The sequence below is a fragment of the Gadus morhua genome, chromosome 9 (assembly GCF_902167405.1).
Source record: "Gadus morhua chromosome 9, gadMor3.0, whole genome shotgun sequence".
NCBI classification, from domain to species: domain Eukaryota; kingdom Metazoa; phylum Chordata; class Actinopteri; order Gadiformes; family Gadidae; genus Gadus; species Gadus morhua.
Window position 1 is genome coordinate 12,614,664 of NC_044056.1, and position 22,672 is coordinate 12,637,335.

General features: G+C 54.1%; 3 protein-coding genes across 5 annotated transcripts in view; all 3 read left to right on the plus strand.

Moving 5' to 3' along the window:
* The window catches only part of slc7a10b (solute carrier family 7 member 10b), a 9,191-nt gene extending 3,099 nt beyond the window's left edge, over positions 1-6,092 (plus strand). The window contains exons 4-11 of the mRNA XM_030366707.1: positions 283-408; positions 878-1,031; positions 1,104-1,227; positions 1,460-1,563; positions 2,914-3,010; positions 3,414-3,563; positions 3,878-4,055; positions 5,151-6,092. Coding sequence (XP_030222567.1) covers positions 283-408; positions 878-1,031; positions 1,104-1,227; positions 1,460-1,563; positions 2,914-3,010; positions 3,414-3,563; positions 3,878-4,055; positions 5,151-5,269 — 1,052 coding nt within the window. The 3' untranslated portion in view covers positions 5,270-6,092. The remainder of the gene's footprint in view (positions 1-282; positions 409-877; positions 1,032-1,103; positions 1,228-1,459; positions 1,564-2,913; positions 3,011-3,413; positions 3,564-3,877; positions 4,056-5,150) is intronic.
* A 276-nt stretch (positions 6,093-6,368) lies between these two features.
* Positions 6,369-11,827, plus strand: dus2 (dihydrouridine synthase 2). Of its 3 annotated transcripts, none has more exons than XM_030366710.1 (16): positions 6,369-6,456; positions 6,705-6,838; positions 6,917-6,962; positions 7,599-7,690; positions 7,983-8,026; positions 8,254-8,314; positions 8,436-8,483; positions 8,560-8,625; positions 8,945-9,015; positions 9,128-9,214; positions 9,353-9,521; positions 9,686-9,807; positions 10,513-10,641; positions 10,744-10,831; positions 11,003-11,076; positions 11,152-11,827. In XM_030366710.1, exons 2-16 carry the CDS (start codon positions 6,716-6,718, stop codon positions 11,429-11,431), a joined length of 1,500 nt encoding a protein of 499 aa, XP_030222570.1. In that variant the 5' UTR covers positions 6,369-6,456; positions 6,705-6,715; the 3' UTR covers positions 11,432-11,827. The 3 variants fall into 3 exon arrangements, with proteins under 3 accessions (XP_030222570.1, XP_030222569.1, XP_030222568.1); XM_030366709.1 differs by having other exon boundaries at positions 6,391-6,456; positions 6,604-6,838; XM_030366708.1 differs by lacking the exon at positions 6,369-6,456 and having other exon boundaries at positions 6,472-6,838.
* A 104-nt stretch (positions 11,828-11,931) lies between these two features.
* Positions 11,932-22,576, plus strand: nfatc3b (nuclear factor of activated T cells 3b). Its single transcript, XM_030366705.1, has 9 exons — positions 11,932-12,518; positions 13,795-14,992; positions 17,241-17,403; positions 17,753-17,952; positions 18,041-18,207; positions 19,330-19,464; positions 20,125-20,180; positions 20,275-20,881; positions 21,954-22,576. Exons 1-9 carry the CDS (start codon positions 12,494-12,496, stop codon positions 22,034-22,036), a joined length of 2,634 nt encoding a protein of 877 aa, XP_030222565.1. The 5' UTR covers positions 11,932-12,493; the 3' UTR covers positions 22,037-22,576.
* Positions 22,577-22,672: the final 96 nt, after the last annotated feature.

Genomic DNA, 22,672 nt, shown 5'->3' on the forward strand with positions numbered 1-22,672 from the left:
GGTCCTGCCAGCCCTGCTTTGTTTGGGCCGAGAGCTGGGGATGGAGAGCTCAGCCAATGACAGTGATGGATGAATCCCCGCCCACTCCCCTTCTCTTCCTCCCTCTCACCACGTCTCCCTCATTCCTGTTGCCGTGGCAACCCTCAAAACCACCGGGGGGGGGGGCGGAGCCTAACTGACTGGGGGACCCCTAATCACCGAACCTCCGTGACATCCTGGTCCCCCCACAGGGTGCGTTGTGCGGTGCTGTAGTGACGCTGTGCCCCCCCCCCCCTCTCCCAGTGTTCCTGACCTGGGTGAACTGCTCCAGCGTGCGCTGGGCCACGAGGATCCAGGACGTCTTCACCGTGGGGAAGCTGCTGGCCCTGGGCCTCATCATCGCCGTCGGCCTCGGACACATCTGCAACGGTCAGACAGAGGGTTGGGGTTATGAGAGGGGTGGGGTTATGAGAGGGGCAGGGTTTGAGAGGGGTGGGGCTATGATAGGGGCGGGGTTAGGAGAGGGCTGGGCTGTTTCACACGGCGTGGTACATTCAGTCCTCCTCTCAGAGAGGAGTCAGTCCTCTTCAAAGAGGAGTCAGTCCTCTTCAGAGAGGAGTCAGTCCTCCTCAGAGAGGAGTCAGTCCTCCTCCTCTCAGTTAGGAGTCAGTCCTCCTCAAGGAGGAGTCAGTCCTCCTCTGCTCAGGGGATCAGGAGTCCTATTTCGGGCCCCAGTGAGCCTGAGGCTCAGCAGGGGTATGAGAGCCTCTCTCTGCACCTCCAGGAACCATGTTGTGGTTCTTGCTCTTATGATGTATGATGTTGTGATGCCCCTGTGGATGACCTGGAGGACTGGAACACAACGGGAACGTCCTCAGGAATGTGTCTGATCCCAAAGGGAACTATGAGAGCCTGCGGCCACAGGCAGCGTTCTCCATGGAGGCCGTCCCCTCGGTGGGGCAGATCGCGCTGGCCTTCCTCCAGGCCTCCTTCGCCTTCAGCGGCTGGAACTTCCTGAACTACGTCACAGAGGAGGTGGTGGACCCCCAGCGGTGAGTACTTCCTGCCTGTGCGGCGGCGGGGCTCCCAGCAGGAGGGTCCTGACCCGGGTGGTCTGTCTGCAGGAACCTCCCCCGAGCCATCTACATCTCTGTTCCCGTGGTAACGCTGGTCTACACCCTCACCAACATAGCCTACTTCTCCTCCATGTCTCCGGAGGAGCTGCTGGCCTCCAACGCGGTTGCCGTGGTGACTACATCCCATAAAACTGTCCATATGTGTGTGTCCAGTGTGTATGTCCAGTGTGTACGTGTGTGTCCAGTATGTGTGTGTGTGTTTGTGTGTGTGTATGTGTGTACGTGTGTGTGTGTGTGTGTGTGTATGTGTGTGTGTGTGTGTGTGTGTGTGTGTGTGTGTGTGTGTGTGTGTGTTTGTGTGTGTGTGTGTGTGAGTGATTATTTGGTGTTTGTTCGTTTCCAAGACGTTTGGCGAGAAGCTGCTGGGAGGGTTTTCCGTCGTCATGCCGATCTCTGTGGCGCTGTCCACCTTCGGAGGGATCAACGGATACCTGTTCACGTCGTCCAGGTAGGCCGACCTGACCCCAACCAGCCCATAACAGCCCACCTGACCCCTGACCAACCAATCACCGCAAGGCCCACCTGACCCCAGACCGGCCAATCCCAGCCAGGCCCACCTGACCCAAGACCAGCCAATCAGAGCCAGGCCCACCTGACCCCAGACCAACCAATCACCGCAAGGCCCACCTGACCCCAGACCGGCCAATCACAGCCAGGCCCACCTGACCCCAGACCGGCCAATCACAGCAAGCCCCACCTGACCCCAGACCAGCCAATCAGAGCCAGGCCCACCTGACCCCAGACCAACCAATCACCGCAAGGCCCACCTGACCCCAGACCGGCCAATCACAGCCAGGCCCACCTGACCCAAGACCAGCCAATCACAGCAAGCCCCACCTGACCCCAGACCAGCCAATCAGAGCCAGGCCCACCTGACCCCAGACCAGCCAATCACAACTAGGCCCACCTGACCCCAGACCAGCCAATCACAACTAGGCCCACATGACCCCAGACCAGCCAATTACCGCAAGGCCCACCTGACCCCAGACTAGCCAATCACAGCCAGGTCCAGCTGACCTCAACCAGCCAATCACAGCCTGCTGACTCACACTCGACCAGTGGCACTTAACAGCAGTAAACTGTCTAGGACTAACTGCTACTTTCTATCTACCACATATCTAGAACTAACTTTTAGTTTCTATCTATTACATATCTGGAAATTCCGTTGACAAGATCTCAGGTCGGCCTCCAATTTCTTTTTGTAAATCAGGGCTCTACATCTTGTGTCATGAACCTTTCTCATGTATAACAGGCCGCTCCCTCTAAGAGACAGCACTGAGGGCCTTGTGTGCCTTTTTTCTCTCCTGAGGGCGGTCTGATACCCTCCTCTGTCAGGCTGTATCTCATTACCCTCAGGCTGTGTCTCATTATCCTCCTCTGTCAGGCTGTGTCTCATTACCCTCCTCAGCCAGGCTGTATCTCATTACCCTCAGGCTGTGTCTCATTATCCTCCTTTTCCAGGCTGTATCTCATTACCCTCCTCTGCCAGGCTGTGTTCCATTACCCTCAGGCTGTGTCTTATTACCCTCCTCTGCCAGGCTGTCTCATGACCCTCCTCTGCCAGGCACTGTCTCATTACGCTCCTCTCAGGCACTGTCTCATTGCCCTCCTCTCAGGCTGTGTCTCATTGCCCTCCTCTCAGGCTGTATCTCATTACGCTCCTCTCAGGCTGTGTCTCATTGCCCTCCTCTCAGGCTGTGTCTCATTGCCCTCCTCTCAGGCTGTGTCTCATTGCCCTCCTCTCAGGCTGTGTCTCATTGCCCTCCTCTCAGGCTGTGTCTCATTGCCCTCCTCCCAGGCTGTGTTTCTCCGGGGCCAGGGAGGGCCACCTGCCCAGCCTGCTGGCCATGATCCACCTGAAGCACTGCACGCCCATCCCTGCCCTGCTGGTCTGTGTGAGTCTGACCCCCCAGGTCCTGAGGCCCTGAGGTCCTGAGGCCCTGAGGCCCAGTCTGACCCCCCAGGCCCTGAGGTCCTGAGGCCGAGTCTGACCCCCCAGGTCCTGAGGCCCTGAGGTCCTGAGGCCCTGAGGCCCAGTCTGACCCCCCAGGCCCTGAGGTCCTGAGGCCCTGAGGCCCAGTCTGACCCCCCAGGTCCTGAGGCCCTGAGGTCCTGAGCTCAGTCCTGACCCAGCTTAACACTTGGATAGTACTATTTAAAACAAGTACTATATAACTGTATACTGTATGCAACAAATACTATACATAACAATTACTATATAATAAGTACTATATAATAAGTACCATAGAATAACTACTACATATATGTACTATAATAAGTACCACCTCCTGTACCCAGTGTGCTGCTACAATGGTGATCCTGTGCGTTGGCGAGACCCACAACCTGATCAACTACGTCTCCTTCATCAACTACCTGTCGTACGGCGTAACCGTGGCAGCTCTGCTCTACTACCGCTGGAAGAACCCCACCCTGTACCGACCCATCAAGGTGCTCAGCGCGGCTAGCTAGTCAGTTAGCCTGCTTATCAGTTAGCCTGCTAGTCAGTTATCCTGCTAGTCAATTATCCTGCTAGCCAGCTAGCCTGCTAATCAGTTAGCATACTAGTCATCTAGCATGCTACACCGCTACCCTGCTAGTCTAGGGTCCTATATGGTGGTCTGCTGGTCGGTTAACTCTCTCCATGCCTGCCTGGGGCCACTTAACTGAAGCTAGCTTGCTAGAATTAGAACCATCCAGTGCTTACATGCTACAAGTGTCTGGTACTCCCTCCCCTGTGTTTTACCCTGTGTGTGTTTGTCCAGGTGAGCCTGCTGGTCCCAGTGTGTTACCTATGTTTCTGGGCTCTGCTGCTCGGCTTCAGTCTGTTGTCTGAGCCCCTGGTGTGTGGCGTGGGGCTGCTCATCATCCTGACCGGCGTCCCCGTATACCTGCTGGCCGTCCATCGGCCCAACAGATCCCAAACCTTCCGCAGGATGCTCGGTCAGTACATACACCGACCCCACAAAACGTACACTTTACACCGACCCCATAAACCATACACTATACACCGACCCCACATACCGTGCATTATACACTGACCCCAGAAAAACCACACTCTATACACCGACCCCACAAACCCCACACTATACAACGACCCAACAAACCACACACCATACACCGACCCCACAAAGCACACACTATACACCAACCCCACAAACCACACACCGACCCCACACACTATACACCGACCTCACAAACCACAGACTTTACACCGACCCCATAAACAACACACTTTACACCGACTCCACAAACCCCAGACTTTACACAGACCCCACAAACCACACATCATACACCGATCCTACAATCCACGCACTATACACAACCCCATAAACCACACACTTGACACCGACCACACAAGCACACACTTTACGACGACCCTACAAACCACGCATTTTACACCGACACCACAAACCACACACTTTACACAACCCCATAAACCAAGCACTATACTCAGACCCAACAAACCTGACACCTGACACTGACACTACAAACCACACACTATCCAACAACCCAACAAACCACACACTATACACCGACCCCACAAACCACACACTTTACACCAACCCCACAAGCCACACATTTTACACCGACCAAACAAACCACACACTTTACACCGACCCCACAAACCACACACTATACACCAACCCCACAAACCACACACTTTACACCGACCCCACAAACAACACACTTTAGACCCACCCCCAAACCAAACACTATACACCGACCCCACTAACCACACACTTTACAACGACCCCACAAACCACACACTATACACCAACCCCGAAAACCACAGACTTTACACCGACCCCACAAACAACACACTTTACGCCGACCCCACAAACCCCACACTTTACACCGACCCCACAAACAACACACTTTAGACCCACCCCCAAACCAAACACTATACACCGACCCCACTAACCCCGAACTTTACACTCACCCCACAAACCACACACTATACACGATCCCACAAACCATACATAATACACCGACCCCACAAACCACACTAAAGTGCTCAATGCTTCTGTGTTTCAGAGTGGTGGACCAGCGCAGGACAGTGCCTCTGCTATGTGGTGTTCCCTCAGAACGACGCCGTGGAAACCAAGGCCCCGTCTGACTGGACCGACTCGAGCAACATGGCTGCCCATTCCTAGGACATGGCTTCCATTTCTCTGCTTCCAAGTCTTTCCTTTGGTCTATTTTCACTGTTGACAGAGACACCTGTCTGTGCATTCCCTGTCTCACCTGTCGGTGCACTCCCTGTCTCCCCTGGTTACTCCCTGGTTACTCCCTGTCTCACTAGGATACTCCCTGGTTACTCTCTGTTTGGCCTGGTTTCTCCCTGGTTACTCCCTGTTTGGCCTGGTTACCCTCTGTTTGGCCTGGTTACTCTCTGACGGGCCTGGTTACTCTCTGTTTGGTCTGGTTACTCTCTGTCTGCCCTATTTACACTCTGTTTGGCCTGGTTACTCTCTGTTTGGCCTGGTTACTTCCTAGTTACTCCCTGGTTACCCTCTGTTTGGCCTGGTTACTCCCTGGTTACATTCTGTTTGGCCGGGTTACTCCCTGGTTCCTCCCTGGTTACTCTCTGTTTGGCCTGGTTACTCTCTGGTTACTCTCTGTTTAACCTGGTTTGGGTACTTCCAGCAGACTGAATAGACTCCCCTGTAGAACAGAACGTTTTTCTAAGAAAGTTTTGGTTCCAACAACATGTAGTTATTTTAGTTCTTTGAATATAAATCAATAATAAGTAATATATTCATGGTGTGCCTTTTTCTGTAAAGAAAGAGAATGTTCCAGAATGTGTCTGCGGTTCATTAAGTGAACTTATCATTTTGACCGCTTGAGCCTTAAATGATGTCGCTCTAAGTTATTTGTAAACCGTTTAGTGCCTCTGATTCATGTCACTGGAGTCTGCCTCTCTTTTGTAAATGAGAAAATAACAATTAGAAACAAAATAAATTTAGATGGAGATCACCGATTCTGTTTCAGGACTTTGTTCATCTTAAGTATGATTTTATTCCATGAATGACTCGTACATTCTATACATATACAATTGTGTGAATTCATAGGAATAATACACACATTACACATCAACGAAAACTCGTCGTGCTGTTACAATTTATTTATTTTCGGAGGTATAACATTTTTGCCCAATGGTGGAGATTTAATACAAAATATTTATGAACCCCTAAGGGAAATAAAATAAAATATAATCGGAACGAATTGTTTATAGTCGCTATAAGTGGGCGTGTTCTATTGGCGTCCGTCACCAAACAGGAAGTAGTTCCTGAACATGTGTAGGCGACACGTGACTTCCAGTCCGAGAGACTCCGTGACGGTGAGTGTTGTTTTTCTCTATCTCCCCTTTACTCTGTGGACACTGTCGGTGTCTATGGTCTAGACCTATCTAAACCTCCTGACTATGGTATGGACCCCCTGACTATGGTCTATACCCCCTGACTATTGTCTTGACTCCGTGGTCTAGACTCCGTGGTCCATACTCCGCTGTCTAGACTCCGCGGTCCCGACTCCGTGGGGGTAGACTCCGTGTTCCAGGTCCTGATGAGGTCTCACTGTGGTCCCCAGGACTGAGCACCATGGCAACACCAGGGGTTCTGTGCTTCAGGGATATCACCGCCCTGGCCCCGATGGTGCGGGTCGGCACTCTGCCGATGAGACTGCTGGCGCTGGACTACGGAGCGGACATCGTGTACTGTGAGGTGGGTACGGACCCTAGTAGCCCCCCAGCTCCACCGGTAGCCCGGTCATGTCCTCATTGTCTGTCCTTTCCCTTCCAGGAGCTGATCGATATCAAGATGGTGACATGTGAGCGGGTGGTGAACGGTAAGGAGCCTGCTGTCGGACAGCCTGGTGGTCAACATCCTCCTCTCGGTCGCTTATCTCCTCTAACCATCTCTCTACCTCCTCTCCTCCTCTAACCATCCCTCTAACTCCTCTAACCATCCCTCTAACTCCTCTAACCATCTCTCTACCTCCTCTAACCATCTCTCTACCTCCTCTAACCATCTCTCTACCTCCTCTAACCATCTCTCTACCAACTCTCCTCCTCTAACCATCTCTCTACCTCCTCCCAGTCTCTAACCTCCTCTCCTCCTCTAGCCATCTCTCTACCTCCTCTAACCATCTCTCTACCTCCTCGCAGTCTCTAACCTCCTCTCCTCTAACCATCTCTCTACCTCCTCTCCACCTCTAACCATCTCTCTACCTCCTCTAACCATCTCTCTACCAACTCTCCTCCTCTAACCATCTCTCTACCTCCTCCCAGTCTCTAACCTCCTCTCCTCCTCTAACCATCTCTCTACCTCCTCTCCTCCTCTAACCATCTCTCTATCTCCTCTCCCCCTCTAACCATCTCTCTCCTCCTCTAACCGTCTCTCTACCTCCTCTCAGTCTCTAACCTCCTCTCCTCTAACCATCTATCCTCCTCTAACCTCTTCTGCTGTCTACCTCCTGGTGCAGAGGAGCTGGACACGGTGGACTTCGTGGCCCCCGATGAGAGGGTGATGTTCAGGACCTGTGAGAGAGAGAGAGACCGGGTGGTCTTCCAGATGGTAGGTGGGACCACGCCTGGGGAATGAATGGTTCAGTACTACTCTTTCCATATACTTCAATGTGATGATCCTCCGAATGTTTAGAAAGGCATTTATACAACATGCATGTCGTGATATTTAAGTCGTATAAAAATATATGTGTAAGGTGAAGCTTGTATGAGTGGTAGATTAGCCTTTATGGTGTAGCTTTAGCTTGTTCATTTGTAAGGTAAAGCTTGAATCAGTGGTAGATTAGCCTGTATGGGGTAGCTGTAGCCTCAGCATCCTGCCCTGCTCTCCGTTCTCTCCTCAGGGCACTGCGGACCCGGACCGTGCCCTGGCTGTGGCCCTGCTGGTGTAAGTCCTCATTCTCAACACTCTGGGCTCCATTAGTGATCCTGCTTCAGAACACACAGAAGATCCAAATGATTGTTTATCATAAGTATCTAATATCAACATTGTCTGTTCTCGTTGTCTCAAGGAGTTTATGACTGTTATCCTCTCTGAGCTCAGGGAGTTTGTTAATACTATTATATATAATACCGGCTTGGAGATGGTCGTCGTAGTGACGTGTTTCTGTTCAGGGAGAAGGACGTGGCGGCCATCGACGTCAACATGGGCTGTCCCAAGGAGTACTCCACCAAGGTCAGTCCTGACCCCCCCTGAGATAGTCCTACCCCCCTGACCTAGTCCTACTCCTAGTCCTACCCCCCTGACCTAGTCTTAGTCATACCACATCAGTCCTTCCTGTGTTTCTGTTTTGTAGGGAGGGATGGGAGCTGCTCTCCTCTCAGATCCTGACAAGATCGAAGCGGTGAGAACCTCCTCTGTCCTGCTGGTTGTTCTGTGGTCTGTGTGGAGGTTGTGGTCTCACTGCCGTCTGGTTCCAGATCCTCACCAAGCTGGTCCAGGGCCTCAGCAAACCCGTCACCTGCAAGATTAGGATCCTCCCCTCGGTGAGTAGTGGGAGGGGCTCTTGGTTAGAGCACCTAGTGGCTTTGGGTTAGATGCTCTCTCAAAGAACCTTTGAGGCTTCTCAAAGATTCTTTGTGTGTGTTGACCGTGGTCTGTGTGTTGAGTGTGTGTTTTGGCTGTGGCGTGTGTGTTGACCATGGTGTGTGCGTGTGTTGACTGAGGTGTGTGTGTGTGTGTGCGTGTTGACCGTGGTGTGTGTGTGTGTGTGGACCATGGTGACCTTGTGTGTGGGTTGAGCATGGTGTGTGTGTTGACCGTGGTGTGTGTGTGTTTGTGTTTATGTGTGTGTGTCTCCTATAGATGGAGGACACTGTGCGTCTGGTCCAGAGGATCGAGAGGACGGGCGTGGCGGCCATCGCAGTCCACGGCAGGTAGACCTGCAGTCCTCCAGACCATTGGCCAATCGGCCTCCAGCAGACCTCACAGCCTCTGAGTCAAACCAACCATTCAAGCTGCTGCTGTTGTTGTTGTTGTTGTTGTCAGGACGCGGGAGGAGCGGCCCAAGCACCCGCTGCACTGTGACTTCCTGAAGGCGGTGTCCGGGGCCGTGGGCGTGCCCGTCATCGCCAAGTGAGTCTCTGACGGGAGCGGTGATTTGAGAGTCTGTTGGCGTCGCCATGCTGATTTGAGAGGCTGTTTGCGTCGTCGTGGTGAAGTGAGAGGGTGTTGGTGTCGTCATGGTGACGGGTCCGTGTGTGTGTGTGACAGCGGCGGCTCCCTGGACATGGTGAAGTCGTTCGAGGATGTGGCGGCGTTCCGCAGCGCCACGGGGGCGGCGGCCGTGATGCTGGCCCGCGCTGCCATGTGGAACCCCTCTGTGTTCCGGCGCCAGGGGCTGCTTCCTGTCCAGACCGTCATGGAGGACTACCTGAAATACGTAAGAGAAACGTATATATATATATATATGGGGGGGGGGGGTTAGACCACTACCCTATTCTGTAAGGGGCGGATTGGACCACTACCCCGTTCTGTAGGGGAGAGGGGGGGGGGGGAGGAAGAGAGGATGTGGTTGCTAGGGTAACGACTGGTTTGTGGTTTCAGGCGGTGCGGTACGACAACCACGCCTTCAACACCAAGTACTGCCTGTGTCAGATGCTCCGGGACAAGGTGGAGTCAGAGATGGGGAAGCTGGTCAAGACCGCCCAGACCCTCTCCGACATCTGGTAACACTCCAACCCATGACTCTACTGTACCAGTAGGACAAAAAGCCTACGCCTAGCTATGGAGACTCCTAGCTCTAGAAAAAGGTACTGACTCCTAGCTATAGAGAAAGGAAGTTAAGCCTCGCTATTGAGAAAGGTACAGACTCCTAGCTATAGAGTCTCCTAGCCCTAGAGACTCCTAGCTATAGTCTCTTAGCCCTAGAGAAAGGTACAGACTCCTAGCTATAGAGTCTCCTAGCCCTAGAGACTCCTAGCTATAGTCTCCTAGCCCTAGAGAAAGGTACAGACTCCTAGCTCTACAGGAAGGTACAGACTACTAGCTCTACAGGAAGGTACAGACTACTAGCTCTAGACTCTAGAGCTAAGAGTCTGTACCTTCCTCTAGACAGGAAGGTACAGACTCCTAGCTCTAGAGAAAGGTACTGACTCCTAGCTCTAGAGAAAGGTACAAACTCCTAGCTCTAGAGAAAGGTACTGATTCCTAGCTCTAGAGAAAGGTACTGACTCCTAGCTCTAGAGAAAGGTACTGATTCCTAGCTCTAGAGAAAGGTACTGACTCCTAGCTCTAGAGAAAGGTACTGATTCCTAGCTATAGAGAAAGGTACTGACCCATTGACAATAGAGATGGGTACAGCCGCTATATGGTTCACGTTAATCAGTGCAGCGAATGGCTGAGGGTGTGACGCCATGTTTCTGTGGTTACAGTGCAGCCTATGGGATGCAGGCGTACTACGAGGAGGTGCAGGTGCTGCTGCGGTCCAGAAGGGGGCTGCATCCCCCCGAGACCCCCGTCACCCTAGGGGGCGTCACCACCATGGCCCTGCGATTTCACCGGTAGACACATCCCTCCACTAATCACATCCCTCTGCTAACCACACACCCTCTGCTAACCACACCCACTCCATTAACCACACCCCCTCCGTTTGTGTTGTCCAGGAGAGACTACCCTCCTGAGATCACCCCCAAGATGTTCCTGCTGGAGTGGTGTCGAAAGGAGAAGCTGGAGCAGCCCCATTACCACACGGTATCCACCACTCATATGCCTCGCACTGCCAACACCAGCCAATCAGAGGCCAGGTTCTAGAAATCAGCCAAAGAGCAGCTAATCAGAGGCCAGGGTCTAAAAAGCAGCCCGAGAGCAGCCAATCAGAGGCCAGGGTCTAGATATCGTCCAATCAGTGTGTTATGGTTGCAGGTGGATCGCCCCCAGGACAGACTCTTCCTGTCAACCGTTACCGTGGACAACAAGCAGTACAGGTCCACGCTGTGGTGAGGATACACCTCCTCCTCCTCCCCCTCCTCGTTCTTGCCTCCTCCTCCACTAATGTGTCTCCTCCTTCTCAGGGAGAAGTCTAAAAAGGGGGCGGAGCAGGCGGCGGCGCTGGTGTGTCTCCGTGTGCTGCGCCTCCCTGAGGGCCGGCGGGGGGAGGAGCAGCAGCAGGAGGAGGAGTCTGGTCTGGGGGGGAAGAGGAAGAGGGCCGTCGCCCCCCCGCTCCTCGCAGCAGCCCCCCCCCAGGAGGAGCAGGAGGAGGAGCGGGAGGTCAACAAGAAGATCCACCTGTCGGACCGGGAGGCAGAGACTGAGGTTACCAACGGCAACCACCACAAGACACACATGCCCTAACAAGGGCTGTTCCCCACCTCCCTGAGTGTGGGGGTGGGGTGGGGGGTTACCATGGGAATGGCAGGAGTATGAACCCACTGTCAACACACAACTGCCAGTTGAAGTTGTGCGTTCAACGGCCTTCATGGCGTTGTCGGATGGAACTCAAGTGCCTCGCTCAAAAGCACCTGTTCACAGATCAGTTGTTCCCTTTTTATTTTTTTTTAATTTTGGTGACCTGTTGAGCCGCGGGTCCAGGTCGGGTCTGGTCTTGTCGGGTCCCGGGTAAGGTTCCTCTTTCTTTGTGTAATGCGCCGCTCCGCCAGAGGAGGGCGGCATCCGGTTACAACCTGGCTGTTCTGTTTGTTTCGTTAAACTTCCGTTAAATTGTGAAAAATAAAACTCGTTCAACACGTAGTTGTATTATGTCTCATCTAATAATTTTTTAAAGAATAGACATGAAGCTCTTCTCATTTTATTCTGCGTTCCGGTCTACGGGGTCACCGGGATGACGTCACGGCGGAGCAGTCCTCCGCCGAACGTGGAAGTTACTTTAGTACACTTCATACACTTTATTACCGATTAAAGCCGAGGACGAAACGATGTAAGATTCCATGGAGGAGACCACTGATGATGATTCAACGCCTGAGCACATGAATACTTTATGAATCGTCGTGGTTGGGACATTTTAAACTTTAGAGTCGGACGTCCTCAACCTGTTCACCCAACAACACAAGTCCCCCTGCTGGACGCACAGGAGGATCCGGTCCGCTCTCAAAGTCCCAGTCCCGATTCAAGAGACCCATCGGTGAGAGGAGCGACCACCCCGGTGAGTGGAGCACCCTCTGATCCTAGGAGCCCGTTCTCCGGTCCTCAGCGGGGTGAACCCCCGGTGAGTGGGAGGACCCCACGGTCCTGACCCCCCCGGTCCTAAGTGGGGCGACCCCCCCCCCCGGTCCTAAGTGGGGCGACCCCCCCCCGGACCTGAGTGGGACGACCCCCCCGCCCCCCCCGGACCTGAGTGGGACGACCCCCCCTGGTCCTGAGTGTGTCCGGTAACACCCCGCCCGGAGAAGCGGACGGATGTCCGGGGACGACCAGCCCTCAGGTACCCAGACCTTCTACATTAAAACGGTTAGATTAAAACGCGTAACACAGAATAGTAAATACAATGTTCTAAACACTAAATACAATGTTCTAAACACTAAATACTTGTAATAAATACTAAATACAATGTTATAAAAAACGATATACATGTTACAGACCCTAAATACATGTCATTAACACTAAACACAATTTCTTAAACCAGTCATACATGTTATAAACCCTAAATACATGTTACAAACACTAAATTCATGTTATACACACTAAATACAATGTTATAAAAACAGTAGATACATTTTATCAAAAATTAATACATGTTATAAACATAAAATATATTTCATTATCATGAAATACATTTTACATTAAATACAATGTTATAAACACTAAATACATGTTATAAACACTAAATACAAGGTTATAAACACTAGGTAAATGTTATAAACACAATATACATGTTATTACAACTAAAGACATGTTATCACATGTTTTTTATTTTATACCCCCTATTACCTCTTAAACCTCAGATAACCTGATATATTTTTTTGTAAACCCCTTCCTGTTATGCTATAAATGTGTTCCACCTACAAACCATTTTCATACTGTGCTTTAGACAGTCACTTGTGGATTATAAGGTCCTAATCATACAGAAGCAGAAATGTGTTTCCTGTTGAGGAACAGGAAATGGAACGTACCATTTTCCTACATGCAAAAACGATGCAAAAACAATTGTACTGCTAGTCTGTATATTTTGTAATATTTCTGCATTCAAATATCCCTAAACACATGAGGCATTCCTCATGCTAATGCACATAGATCTAACGAGGTGAGCTACTCCAAGGATAATCAAACTGGAAACCCTGATGCATACATAGCGTTATAAATATATAAACATAATTATGAATATATCAATGAAGCTCAACATGCTCATCAGGCCTTTAGAGTGTCACGTTTCACTCTGTTCGCTGCGTAGGCCGGTCGGGACGCCCTCATCACCCCGTCTGGGGACGCAGCTTACCCCTGATCATACTTATTCAAAGTTAGAAAGTTAACGTTATGTTACTGTCATTTGAATACAATTAAATAATGTACCAAAGGTAAGGTGAATATACGTCAACACAATAACTTGATAACAGGATTTCTGTGAGAGGGTCGGATGGATTTCCACCGGCATGATGCCCCATTGCAGACTCCTCAAACCTCCTCTTCTCTTCCTGTTATGATCGAGAGACCCCTAGTGGCAGAACTTCACATGCAACACCTTTAACCCCTCCCCCCTGCAGGTCCAGACCTGAGGACCCTGTGGTCTCCTGGGTCCCCCCAGGACCTAGTCTCCCCACCATGTCCTCCTGCTCCTCCACACCTCCTCAGTGCCTCCCAGGGGCCCCAGTACAGCCCCCAGGGGTCCCAGTACAGCCCCCAGGGGCCCCAGTACAGCCCCCAGGGGTCCCAGTACAGCCCCCAGGGGCCCCAGTACAGCCCCCTGGGGCCCCAGTACAGCCCCCTGGGCCCACCCCGGACCCTGGCCTGCCCCAGCATCCACATCACTGCCATCGCTCCCTTCAGCCACCTGGAGCTGAGCGGCTCCCGGGGGATGGAGGATCCCCCGGGGCCCGAGGACCCCCTGGGGCCGCTTGGCCCGGAGCAGACCTGGCTGTCCCTGGGGCCGTGCTACCGGGACTCGGCCCTGAGCCCCAGCCCCTGCAGCAGCCTGTCCTCGCGCTCCTGGCTGTCGGACCTGTCCTCCTGCGAGTCCTTCTCCCACGTCTACGACGACGTGGAGGGCGAGCTGGAGGAGGCGGCGGCCCGCTGTGGCCTGGCCTCCCCCCGGGCCTCCCCCCGGGCCTCCCCCCGGGCCTCCCCCCGGGCCTCCCCAACCCCAGGCTGGGGGGCGGGGTTTGGGGTAGAGCTGTGGCAGCAGCAGTACCAGCAGCCCTCCCCCGGCCCCTCCCCCCGCTCCAGCGTGACAGAGGAGACCTGGCTGACGCAGCTCCCCCCCTCCAGACCCGCCTCCAGACCCGCCTCCAGACCCACCTCCCCCTGCGGCAAGAGACGCCATTCCGGTGGCGTTGATGTCCGGACCCGCTCCCCCTCGCCGCTCTGCCCCCCCGCCCCTCTCTGCTCCCCCGCCCCTCTCTGCTCCCCCGGCCCCGCACCCCCGGAGCAGTCATGGCCCGCTAGTCCTCTGCCCTACGGCCTCCAGGAGCTCAACGTGCCCTCCAAGACCAGGAGGACCTCAGGGAGCCAGGCGGACCCCCCCCCCGGGCAGACCCCCTGTCAAGAGGAGGACCTGGACCGGGTCCTGGACTCCCCCCCCGGGCAGACCCCCGGGCTGGAGGACGTCCTGGACCGGGTCCTTGCGGCGCTTCCCTTCCTGGACCCCCCCGGAACCCAGACCCCTCCCTCAGAACTCTTCCTCCCGGTTCCTCCCAGCATCAGATGGACCAATCAGAGAGCTTCAGGCGGCCCGCCTCTCTTCAGGTTAGTTAACCCTCACTAGTGCTTCTTCTGGCGTAAGTCCTTAGACCTTCAGCTCTGTTGAGGCGAGTCAGTCATTCTCCTATGACCGAGGTCAATTAAAACACGTTCTCTGTGGGGTAGCCGGTGTCTGGGGGAACTTACAATGTGTTCCACAGTTTGTAGTGGGTTTTCACACTGACTTTGGGCACTGCCCGCGATGCCCCACTTCAGCACTGCTGCCCGAAGCGTCCCACACCTGTCCTCAGGCGGTTGATGGCAGGACGCTTTTTTTGGTTGTAGAGATGGAACGTTGACGATACGGTCTTGTCAGCACTAGGCTTGAGGCGCCATTTCTTCAGGAATGAAGACAGGATGTTCATGTCTCCAGATAGGACTTCCTCTACTGCTTCCCAGAATTGCTTGCTCAGTAGGATGGCCAAGTCATATGCATAGCCGTACTTCCTTGATTGTGTATCAGACAGGTCGTGGATGTAGAAGTTGAACAGCATAGGTGCCAGCACTGAGCCTTGTGGGACACCGTTCTTGAGCTTTCTCACATACTGCTTTGGCCTTTGCTGGTGTTTAGCTGAAAGCTGCGGTTACTCAGCATCTCCATTATGAAGCTCACAATGTGCTCATCTGGGACGGTTTCCAGAAGCTTCATATGTAGTCCTTGCAGCCAGACAGTGTCATATGTGGATGTGAGGTCCAGGAAAACGGTGCCGGCATTCTCTCCAGTCTGGAAGCTGTCCTCTATGTCTTGGCACATTAGGGTCAGCTTGTCTGTTGTTGATCTACCGCTTCGAAAGCCAGCTTGTTCTTTGGGCAGCTGGGGGTCGATCACTGGGTTGAGACGAGCAAGTGTAATACGTTTGAGGAGCAGACGTGTATGGAACGCAGAGCAATGAGATGGGCCAGTATCCTTTGAGGTCGTTGCTTGGCTTGTTTGGCTTCAGCAGGTCGATCACCTTGGCAAGGCGCCAGATCTTTGGCAGCTTTGAGTGTTGGAGATGTGTAGTGAGGAAGGAGCACAGCCAGTCGGTTGCCTTCTTAGATTAGATTAGATTAGATTAAACCTTATTTCATTGCACAAGTAAGGACAACCAGTACAACGGAATGCAGTTTACATCTAACAAGTAGTGCAATCAATAAAAAGTGCCTTTCCTTATGGCAGTGCTTAAATAAAAAAATATATGAGACACAGAATGCAAGTCCATTATTAAAGTGCATAGAGTTATGAGTTATGAGGAATCATTCTATTCATAGTCCATGAATAGAATGCAGTATGATCATATAAACGAAATGGCATTGTTGAAGTGCATTAATAAAGTGTATAGTGGTCAGTAGTAGGTAGTCTGACAGTCCATAGTCCATGTTCAAAAGGAGAGGAGGGCAGTGGCGGGGGCAGGGCAGTGGCGGGGGCAGGGGCAGAGCCTTTGTGTTGAGCAGTGTTATGGTGTTGTGAAAGAAGCTATTTCTGAGCCTGCTGGTTCGACTCCTACGGCTCCTGTCACATCTCCCAGACGGGAGTATAGAGAACAGTCCGGGACTGGGGTGTGTCAGCGATGGCAGGAAGTGATGTACCAATGATGTTTTGATCAGTTTTCAACACTCGCTGTAGGGCTTTCCTGTCAGACATTACGCAGTTTCCATGCCACACCGTGAAGCACTGGGTGGGGATGCTCTCAGTGGTGCAGCGATATAAGTTCTGGAGGATCTGAGGTGAGGGTCCGGCTTTCTGCCTTGGTGTTGTACCCTGTACTGTAGTAGGTTGCGGTCTACACCTGGAGCCTTACCGGTCTTCAGGCCGTTGGATGGCCTGTTCAATTTCTGGTGTTGTGAAATCAGTGGATAGGTTGGAATTGCATCCTGGGGCCCTGAACAGCTCCCAGACTCTCGCTGATGTAGTTCTGGCGAAGTCCTTGTCTGCATTAGGGAAGCGGCCATTACTTAGCAGAAGTGACGCGATGCAGTATGCGGTGATGGGGCCCTGGGCTGGGGTTGTTCACCTCCCGGTCAGCCTGTTCATGGTCTACCACGCCCGCTCTGTCCATCGTTTCCTCCGCATGGGTGCGGTGGTTAGGTCTTCACATTGGTCATCCTCCCTTGCACTGGTTGGGCCAGGGATGGGTTGAGAGTCGATGGTGTCGATGCTGGGACCAGGGGAACATGTCCTGGATGTGTCTGACAGGGAGAGGCTGGTTGTGTTAGTTAACCCTCACTACCCCTAGGTGTGTTTGAGTTGATTTTCAGCGCTCTGTGTCTCCAGCCCCTCCTCCCCACCCCCTCTGGACTGGCCCCTGCCCTGCTCCTGGGGCCCCGTGGAGCTGCAGCTGGTCCGGGGGCCCCGGCCCTTCCACCGCGCCCACTACGAGACGGAGGGCAGCCGGGGGGCCGTCAGGACGGCTTCTGGAGGACATCCCGTCGTCAAGGTAACCCCCAGCCCGGAACACCTGTTGCACACCAGGTACACACACATACATCTGATATACACACACCTAGTACACACACCAGTTAAACACACATATACACACCTGGTACACACACTGGGTGCACACACACCTGGTACACACACATACCTGGTACACACACACTAGGTACACACACCTTGTATACACCTTTGACACTGGACTCCCGGTGCACTTCACCCCAACCTGTTGTTTGGGAGCGAGGAATGGGGGCATACCTTTAGTCAGGTGATTCACTGATGACGCACGAGGTACAGCCTGGTAATAAGGGTCGTGTGTGTTTATTTGTGTGTGTGTGTGTGTGTGTGTGTAGCTCCAGGGCTACTCGGAGCAGGCCCTGGTGGTCCAGGTGTTCATGGCCACTGCGGAGGAGACGCCCCTGAGGCCACACCCCTTCTACCAGGTCCACCGCGTCACGGGGAAGAGCGTCACCACTGCCTGCCGCGAGACCACGCTGGATGGTACCAGGGTCCTGGAGGTCCCCCTCCTCCCGGAGCACGACATGACCGCCAGGTAGGGACGCCCAAAATGAGCGCGGGATAGGGATGTCCAACATGGCGGCTAGGAGGAGGCGTGTCCAGGCTGACTGTTGTCTCCGCAGCCTGGACTGCGTGGGGATCCTGAAGCTGCGGAACGCCGACATCGAGCTTCGGAAGGGTGACCTGGGCCGCAGGAACACCCGGGTCCGGGTGGGGTACCGCGTCCACGTCCCCCAGCTCCACGGCAACGTGCTCTGTCTGCAGACGGCGTCCGTCCCCATCGAGTGCTGTGAGTCTCCCGCCTCCATCATGAGTCCATCAGAGCCCCGGGCACATGGACGCTGCTCAGCACTCCTTTATTACTATACCCGACTGTCTAAAGGTGACCTAATGTATTAGGTATGTGTCCCCCCAACCCCCTGGCCCCAACCCTGCCTGTAGCCCCTCTCTGTAGCCCCTCTCTGTAGCCCCTCTCTGTAGCCCCTCTCTGTAGCCCCTCTCTGTAGCCCCTCTCTGTAGCCCTTCTACCAGCCCCTCTACCAGTCCCTTTACCAACCCCTCTATCAGCCCCTCTACAAGCCTCTACAAGCCTCTACCAGCCCCTCTACCAGCCCCTCTACCAGCCCCTCCCTGTAGCTCCTCTACCAGCCCCTCTACCAGTCCCTCTACCAGTCCCTCTATCAGCCCCTCCCTGTAGCTCCTCTACCAGCCCCTCTACCAGTCCCTCTATCAGCCCCTCCCTGTAGCTCCTCTACCAGCCCCTCTACCAGTCCCTCTCGGTAGCCCCTCTACCAGTCCCTCTATCAGCCCCTCTACCAGCCCCTCCCTGTAGCTCCTCTACCAGCCCCTCTACCAGTCCCTCTCGGTAGCCCCTCTACCAGTCCCTCTATCAGCCCCTCTACCAGCCCCTCCCTGTAGCTCCTCTACCAGTCTCTCTACCAGCCCCTCTACCAGCCCCTCACTGTAGCTCCTCTACCAGTCCCTCTATCAGCCCCTCCCTGTAGCCCCTCTACCAGCCCCTCCCTGTAGCCCCTCTACCAGCCCCTCTACCAGCCCCTCCCTGTAGCTCCTCTACCAGTCCCTCTACCAGTCCCTCTATCAGCCCCTCCCTGACGCCCCTCTACCAGCCCCTCTACCAGCCCCTCTCGGTAGCCCCTCTACCAGCCCCTCTATCAGTCCCTCTTTCAGCCCCTCTCGGTAGCCCCTCTACCAGCCCCTCTCGGTAGCCCCTCTACCAGCCCCTCTCGGTAGCCCCTCTCGGTAGCCCCTCTACGAGCCCCTCTCGGTAGCTCTCTACCAGCCCCTCTATCAGTCCCTCTTTCAGCCCCTCTCGGTAGCCCCTCTACCAGCCCCTCTATCAGCCCCAGTGCGCCCAGTGGTTCTGTGGTTAAGGTTCTCCTGTGTTCCTCAGCCCAGCGCCTGGCCCTAGAGCTGCCCCAGGTGGTGGACTTCAGCCCGGCCAGCGGCTCCGTTGGAGAGGAGATGAGCATCAGAGGAACCAACATCTCCTCCCACTCCAGAGTCATCTTCGCCCACAGAGAACCTGGTACACTCGATACCTTTAAGAGCTCTATATCATCCCCCTGCCTTTGCCTCTGAGAACTCCTGTCTGTCCCTCTGAAACCCCCTGTCTGACCCTCTGAGACCCCCTGTCGGTCCATCCTGAGACTCTGAGACCCCCTGTCCGTCTGTCCCTCTGAGACCCCTGTATGACCCTCTGAGACCCCCTGGATGACGCTCTGAGACCCCCTGTCTGTCTGTCCCTCTGAAACCCCCTGTCTGACCCTCTGAGACCCCCTGTCGGTCCATCCTGAGACCCCCTGTATGACGCTCTGAGACCCCCTGTCTGTCTGTCCTTCTGAGACCCCCTGTATGACCCTCTGAGACCCCCTGTCTGTCCCTCTGAGACCCCCTGTATGACCCTCTGAGACCCCCTGTATGACGCTCTGAGACCCCCTGTCTGTCTTTCCCTCTGAGACCCCCTGTATGACCCTCTGAGACCCCCTGTCTGTCTGTCCCTCTGAGACCCCCTGTATGACGCTCTGAGACCCCCTGTATGTCCCTCTGAGACCCCCTGTCTGTCTGTCCCTCTGAGACCCCCTGTATGACCCTCTGAGACCCCCTGTATGACGCTCTGAGACCCCCTGTATGACCCTCTGAGACCCCCTGTATGACGCTCTGAGACCCCCTGTCTGTCTCTCCTCAGACGGGCCGTGCCAGTGGGAGGCGGAGGCGTCGCTGGTCCCAGAGAGGAGCAGTGAGGTGAGAAAGACTCCCCCCCCCCCCCCCCCCCCCCCCCTCCTCCTCATGTCTCCAGTCTCTCCTGTGACTCTGACCTCCTCCCTGTGCTCCTCAGTCCGTCCTGGTGGTGAGGATCCCTCCATACCATAATACTCAGGCCAGAGGGGCCGTGCTGGTGCACTTCTACGTGTCCAATGGGAAGAAGAGGCGGAGTCAGAGCCACAGCTTTACGTACCTCAACTCCGCCCCGCATCACTTCCTGTCCCCGGAGGACCCCCCCGCGGCCCCGCTGGTCAAACAGGAAGGCTGGGACTACATCCCCAACAATGCCCTGGTGCTCCAGGAACCCTTTCACCCACATGGGCCTTTCTACGAGGCCCAAGGGGATTATGGGTCGTCACTTCACCCGACCCTAGGCTCCTCCCCCATCCGGCCACTCCCACCACCGTTTAGTTTTGCCATGACGACAGCCTATCCTACAGCAGCCGCTTTGCCTTTCGCTAACCAATCAGATCCTCTCCTGCGGTACGGACCCCCGGTGCCGGCCCCCCCTCTCAGGGGCCCTCCCCCTTCTACTACAGTTCCACCAGTCACCCGTCTAGTGGGGAGGGGCTACTGGGAGGACTCCCCGCCCCCCCACTCCCTCTTCTGTCAGGGGGGGGGGGCGGTCCGGGTGAAACAGGAAGTGGAGGAGAGCCTGCAGGAAATCACGCTGGACGAAGGTGAGTCAGGAAACACCGCGACCACCTAAAGCTTTACAGACCAGGAGACCGGGACCAGGACCAGGGCCTGGACCTGAGACCGGTGGACCAGTAGACCAGGACCAGGAGGGACTAAAGACCAGGACCAGAGACCAGAACGAGGGGACGGGGGGACCAGAGACTGAGAGACCAGGACTAGGACCTGGACAAAGACCAGGACCTGGACCAGGGGGGGACCAGAGACCGAGAGACTAGAGGACCAGAGACTAGGAGCAGGGAGACCAGGGGACTAGAGACTAGGAGACCTGAGACCAGGAGACTAGAGACCAGGAGACTAGAGACCAGGAGACCAGGAGACTAGAGACCAGAGGACCAGAGACCTGAGCCTAGAGGACCAGAGACCTGAGCCTAGAGACTAGAGGACCTGAGACTAGAGACTAGAGGACCAGAGACTAGAGGACCTGAGACCTGAGACTAGAGACTAGAGGACCAGAGACTAGAGACTAGAGGACCAGAGACCTGAGACTAGAGACTAGAGGACCTGAGACCTGATACTAGAGACTAGAGACCAGGGGACCAGAGTCCAGGAGACGGGGGGACGGGGCCTCTCTGAGGAGGGCGTGTCAGGCAGCTGTTGTGTTAGCCTTTGACGGAGGGTACATTTATGCAGGGCTCCTGTGTGTGTGTTTGAGTGTGTGTGTGCTTGCTAGAGTGCATGTGTGTGTATCATATTTCCTGCTATGAATAGTGACAACTCAAGCATTTCATCCCTGCTGTGGGAAGTCCCAACAACAACTAGACTAACACTACACGAGAGGCTGGAGTATTGTTTGAGACTTGAGATGGTTGATCAGTACTTCTATAACTGAAGCCAGTACTTTCAACAAGTACTTTAGTACTAGTTAGAATGGAAGCTAAAGTATAGATGATGCAGATTTGTTTCAGGCTCGTAGTTAGTTTAGCTGAACTACATGTGAAGCACCGCCCCCTGGTGGCTGGTGATATGATGACAGTCGACCAGCTTTGTGGCTGCCTGCTCATCAACAGTCCTCGTGATTTGACTCAGCGGGTGTCTTGTCTTTGGGTGTTGCAGTGAACGAGCTCATCGACCGGGACTTCTTTGGGCTGGGCGAGGCGACGTACCAGAAGCCCCGCGACGCCAGTGGCCTGCAGTGACTCACTCCTCCCCTTCCTCCAAAGCACTCAGTATAACAGACGGTCTACAGGGTGACCCTCACACACTCAAAGACCAGCTAACCAGACCAGCTCACCAGACCAGACATCAGCTAGCATGCAGAGCTCCGCTGAAAGAGCTCATCTCAGGGTCAATGGGAACCTCGGAGTGATTGGCCTGAAAATAGCTCCTATTTATTCCTCTTAAATCGAGTTTAGATCGTCCAGGCAATCCCACACTTTTGGTTTGACAGTTTACAACGGTTGTGTGTAGTTTTAAGAAGGAAGAGTTTGGTTTGAGGTTGTATGTTCTGTGTGAAACCGTTTGCAAAGAATGCTTTAAAACGATCCAGATGCGTTTAAACTGTAATGCCCCCCCAACACCCTTACAATCACAATTCTCAGAACAGATGTCAGTGCCTTTTAGGTGAAGGTGGCAGTGAGTGTGAACACCGGATAGAGGCGTTGTGTCACTCAGCTTTAATACAGGTTGTTTTTCAGGGTATTTGTTGTAATAAAACGGTGTCTTCCTTTTTAAAAGATCCTGCTGGTCTAGTGAATCACTGCTGTCTACTGCACTAGGCATGAGTTGAAAGTTATATTTCATTGATTTGAGTGTCAAATGACCAATATTACCAT

Excerpts from the sequence above, each read along its gene's own strand:
- dus2 (XM_030366710.1), top strand. The coding sequence starts at position 6,716 with ATGGCAACACCAGGGGTTCTGTGCTTCAGGGATATCACCGCCCTGGCC. Across the intron at positions 7,691-7,982 it reads ACCGGGTGGTCTTCCAGATG|GGCACTGCGGACCCGGACCG; the intron begins GTAGGTGGGACC and ends TTCTCTCCTCAG. Across the intron at positions 11,077-11,151 it reads CAGTACAGGTCCACGCTGTG|GGAGAAGTCTAAAAAGGGGG; the intron begins GTGAGGATACAC and ends CCTCCTTCTCAG.
- nfatc3b (XM_030366705.1), top strand. The coding sequence starts at position 12,494 with ATGTCCGGGGACGACCAGCCCTCAG. Across the intron at positions 19,465-20,124 it reads CTTCGCCCACAGAGAACCTG|ACGGGCCGTGCCAGTGGGAG; the intron begins GTACACTCGATA and ends GTCTCTCCTCAG. Across the intron at positions 20,181-20,274 it reads TCCCAGAGAGGAGCAGTGAG|TCCGTCCTGGTGGTGAGGAT; the intron begins GTGAGAAAGACT and ends TGTGCTCCTCAG.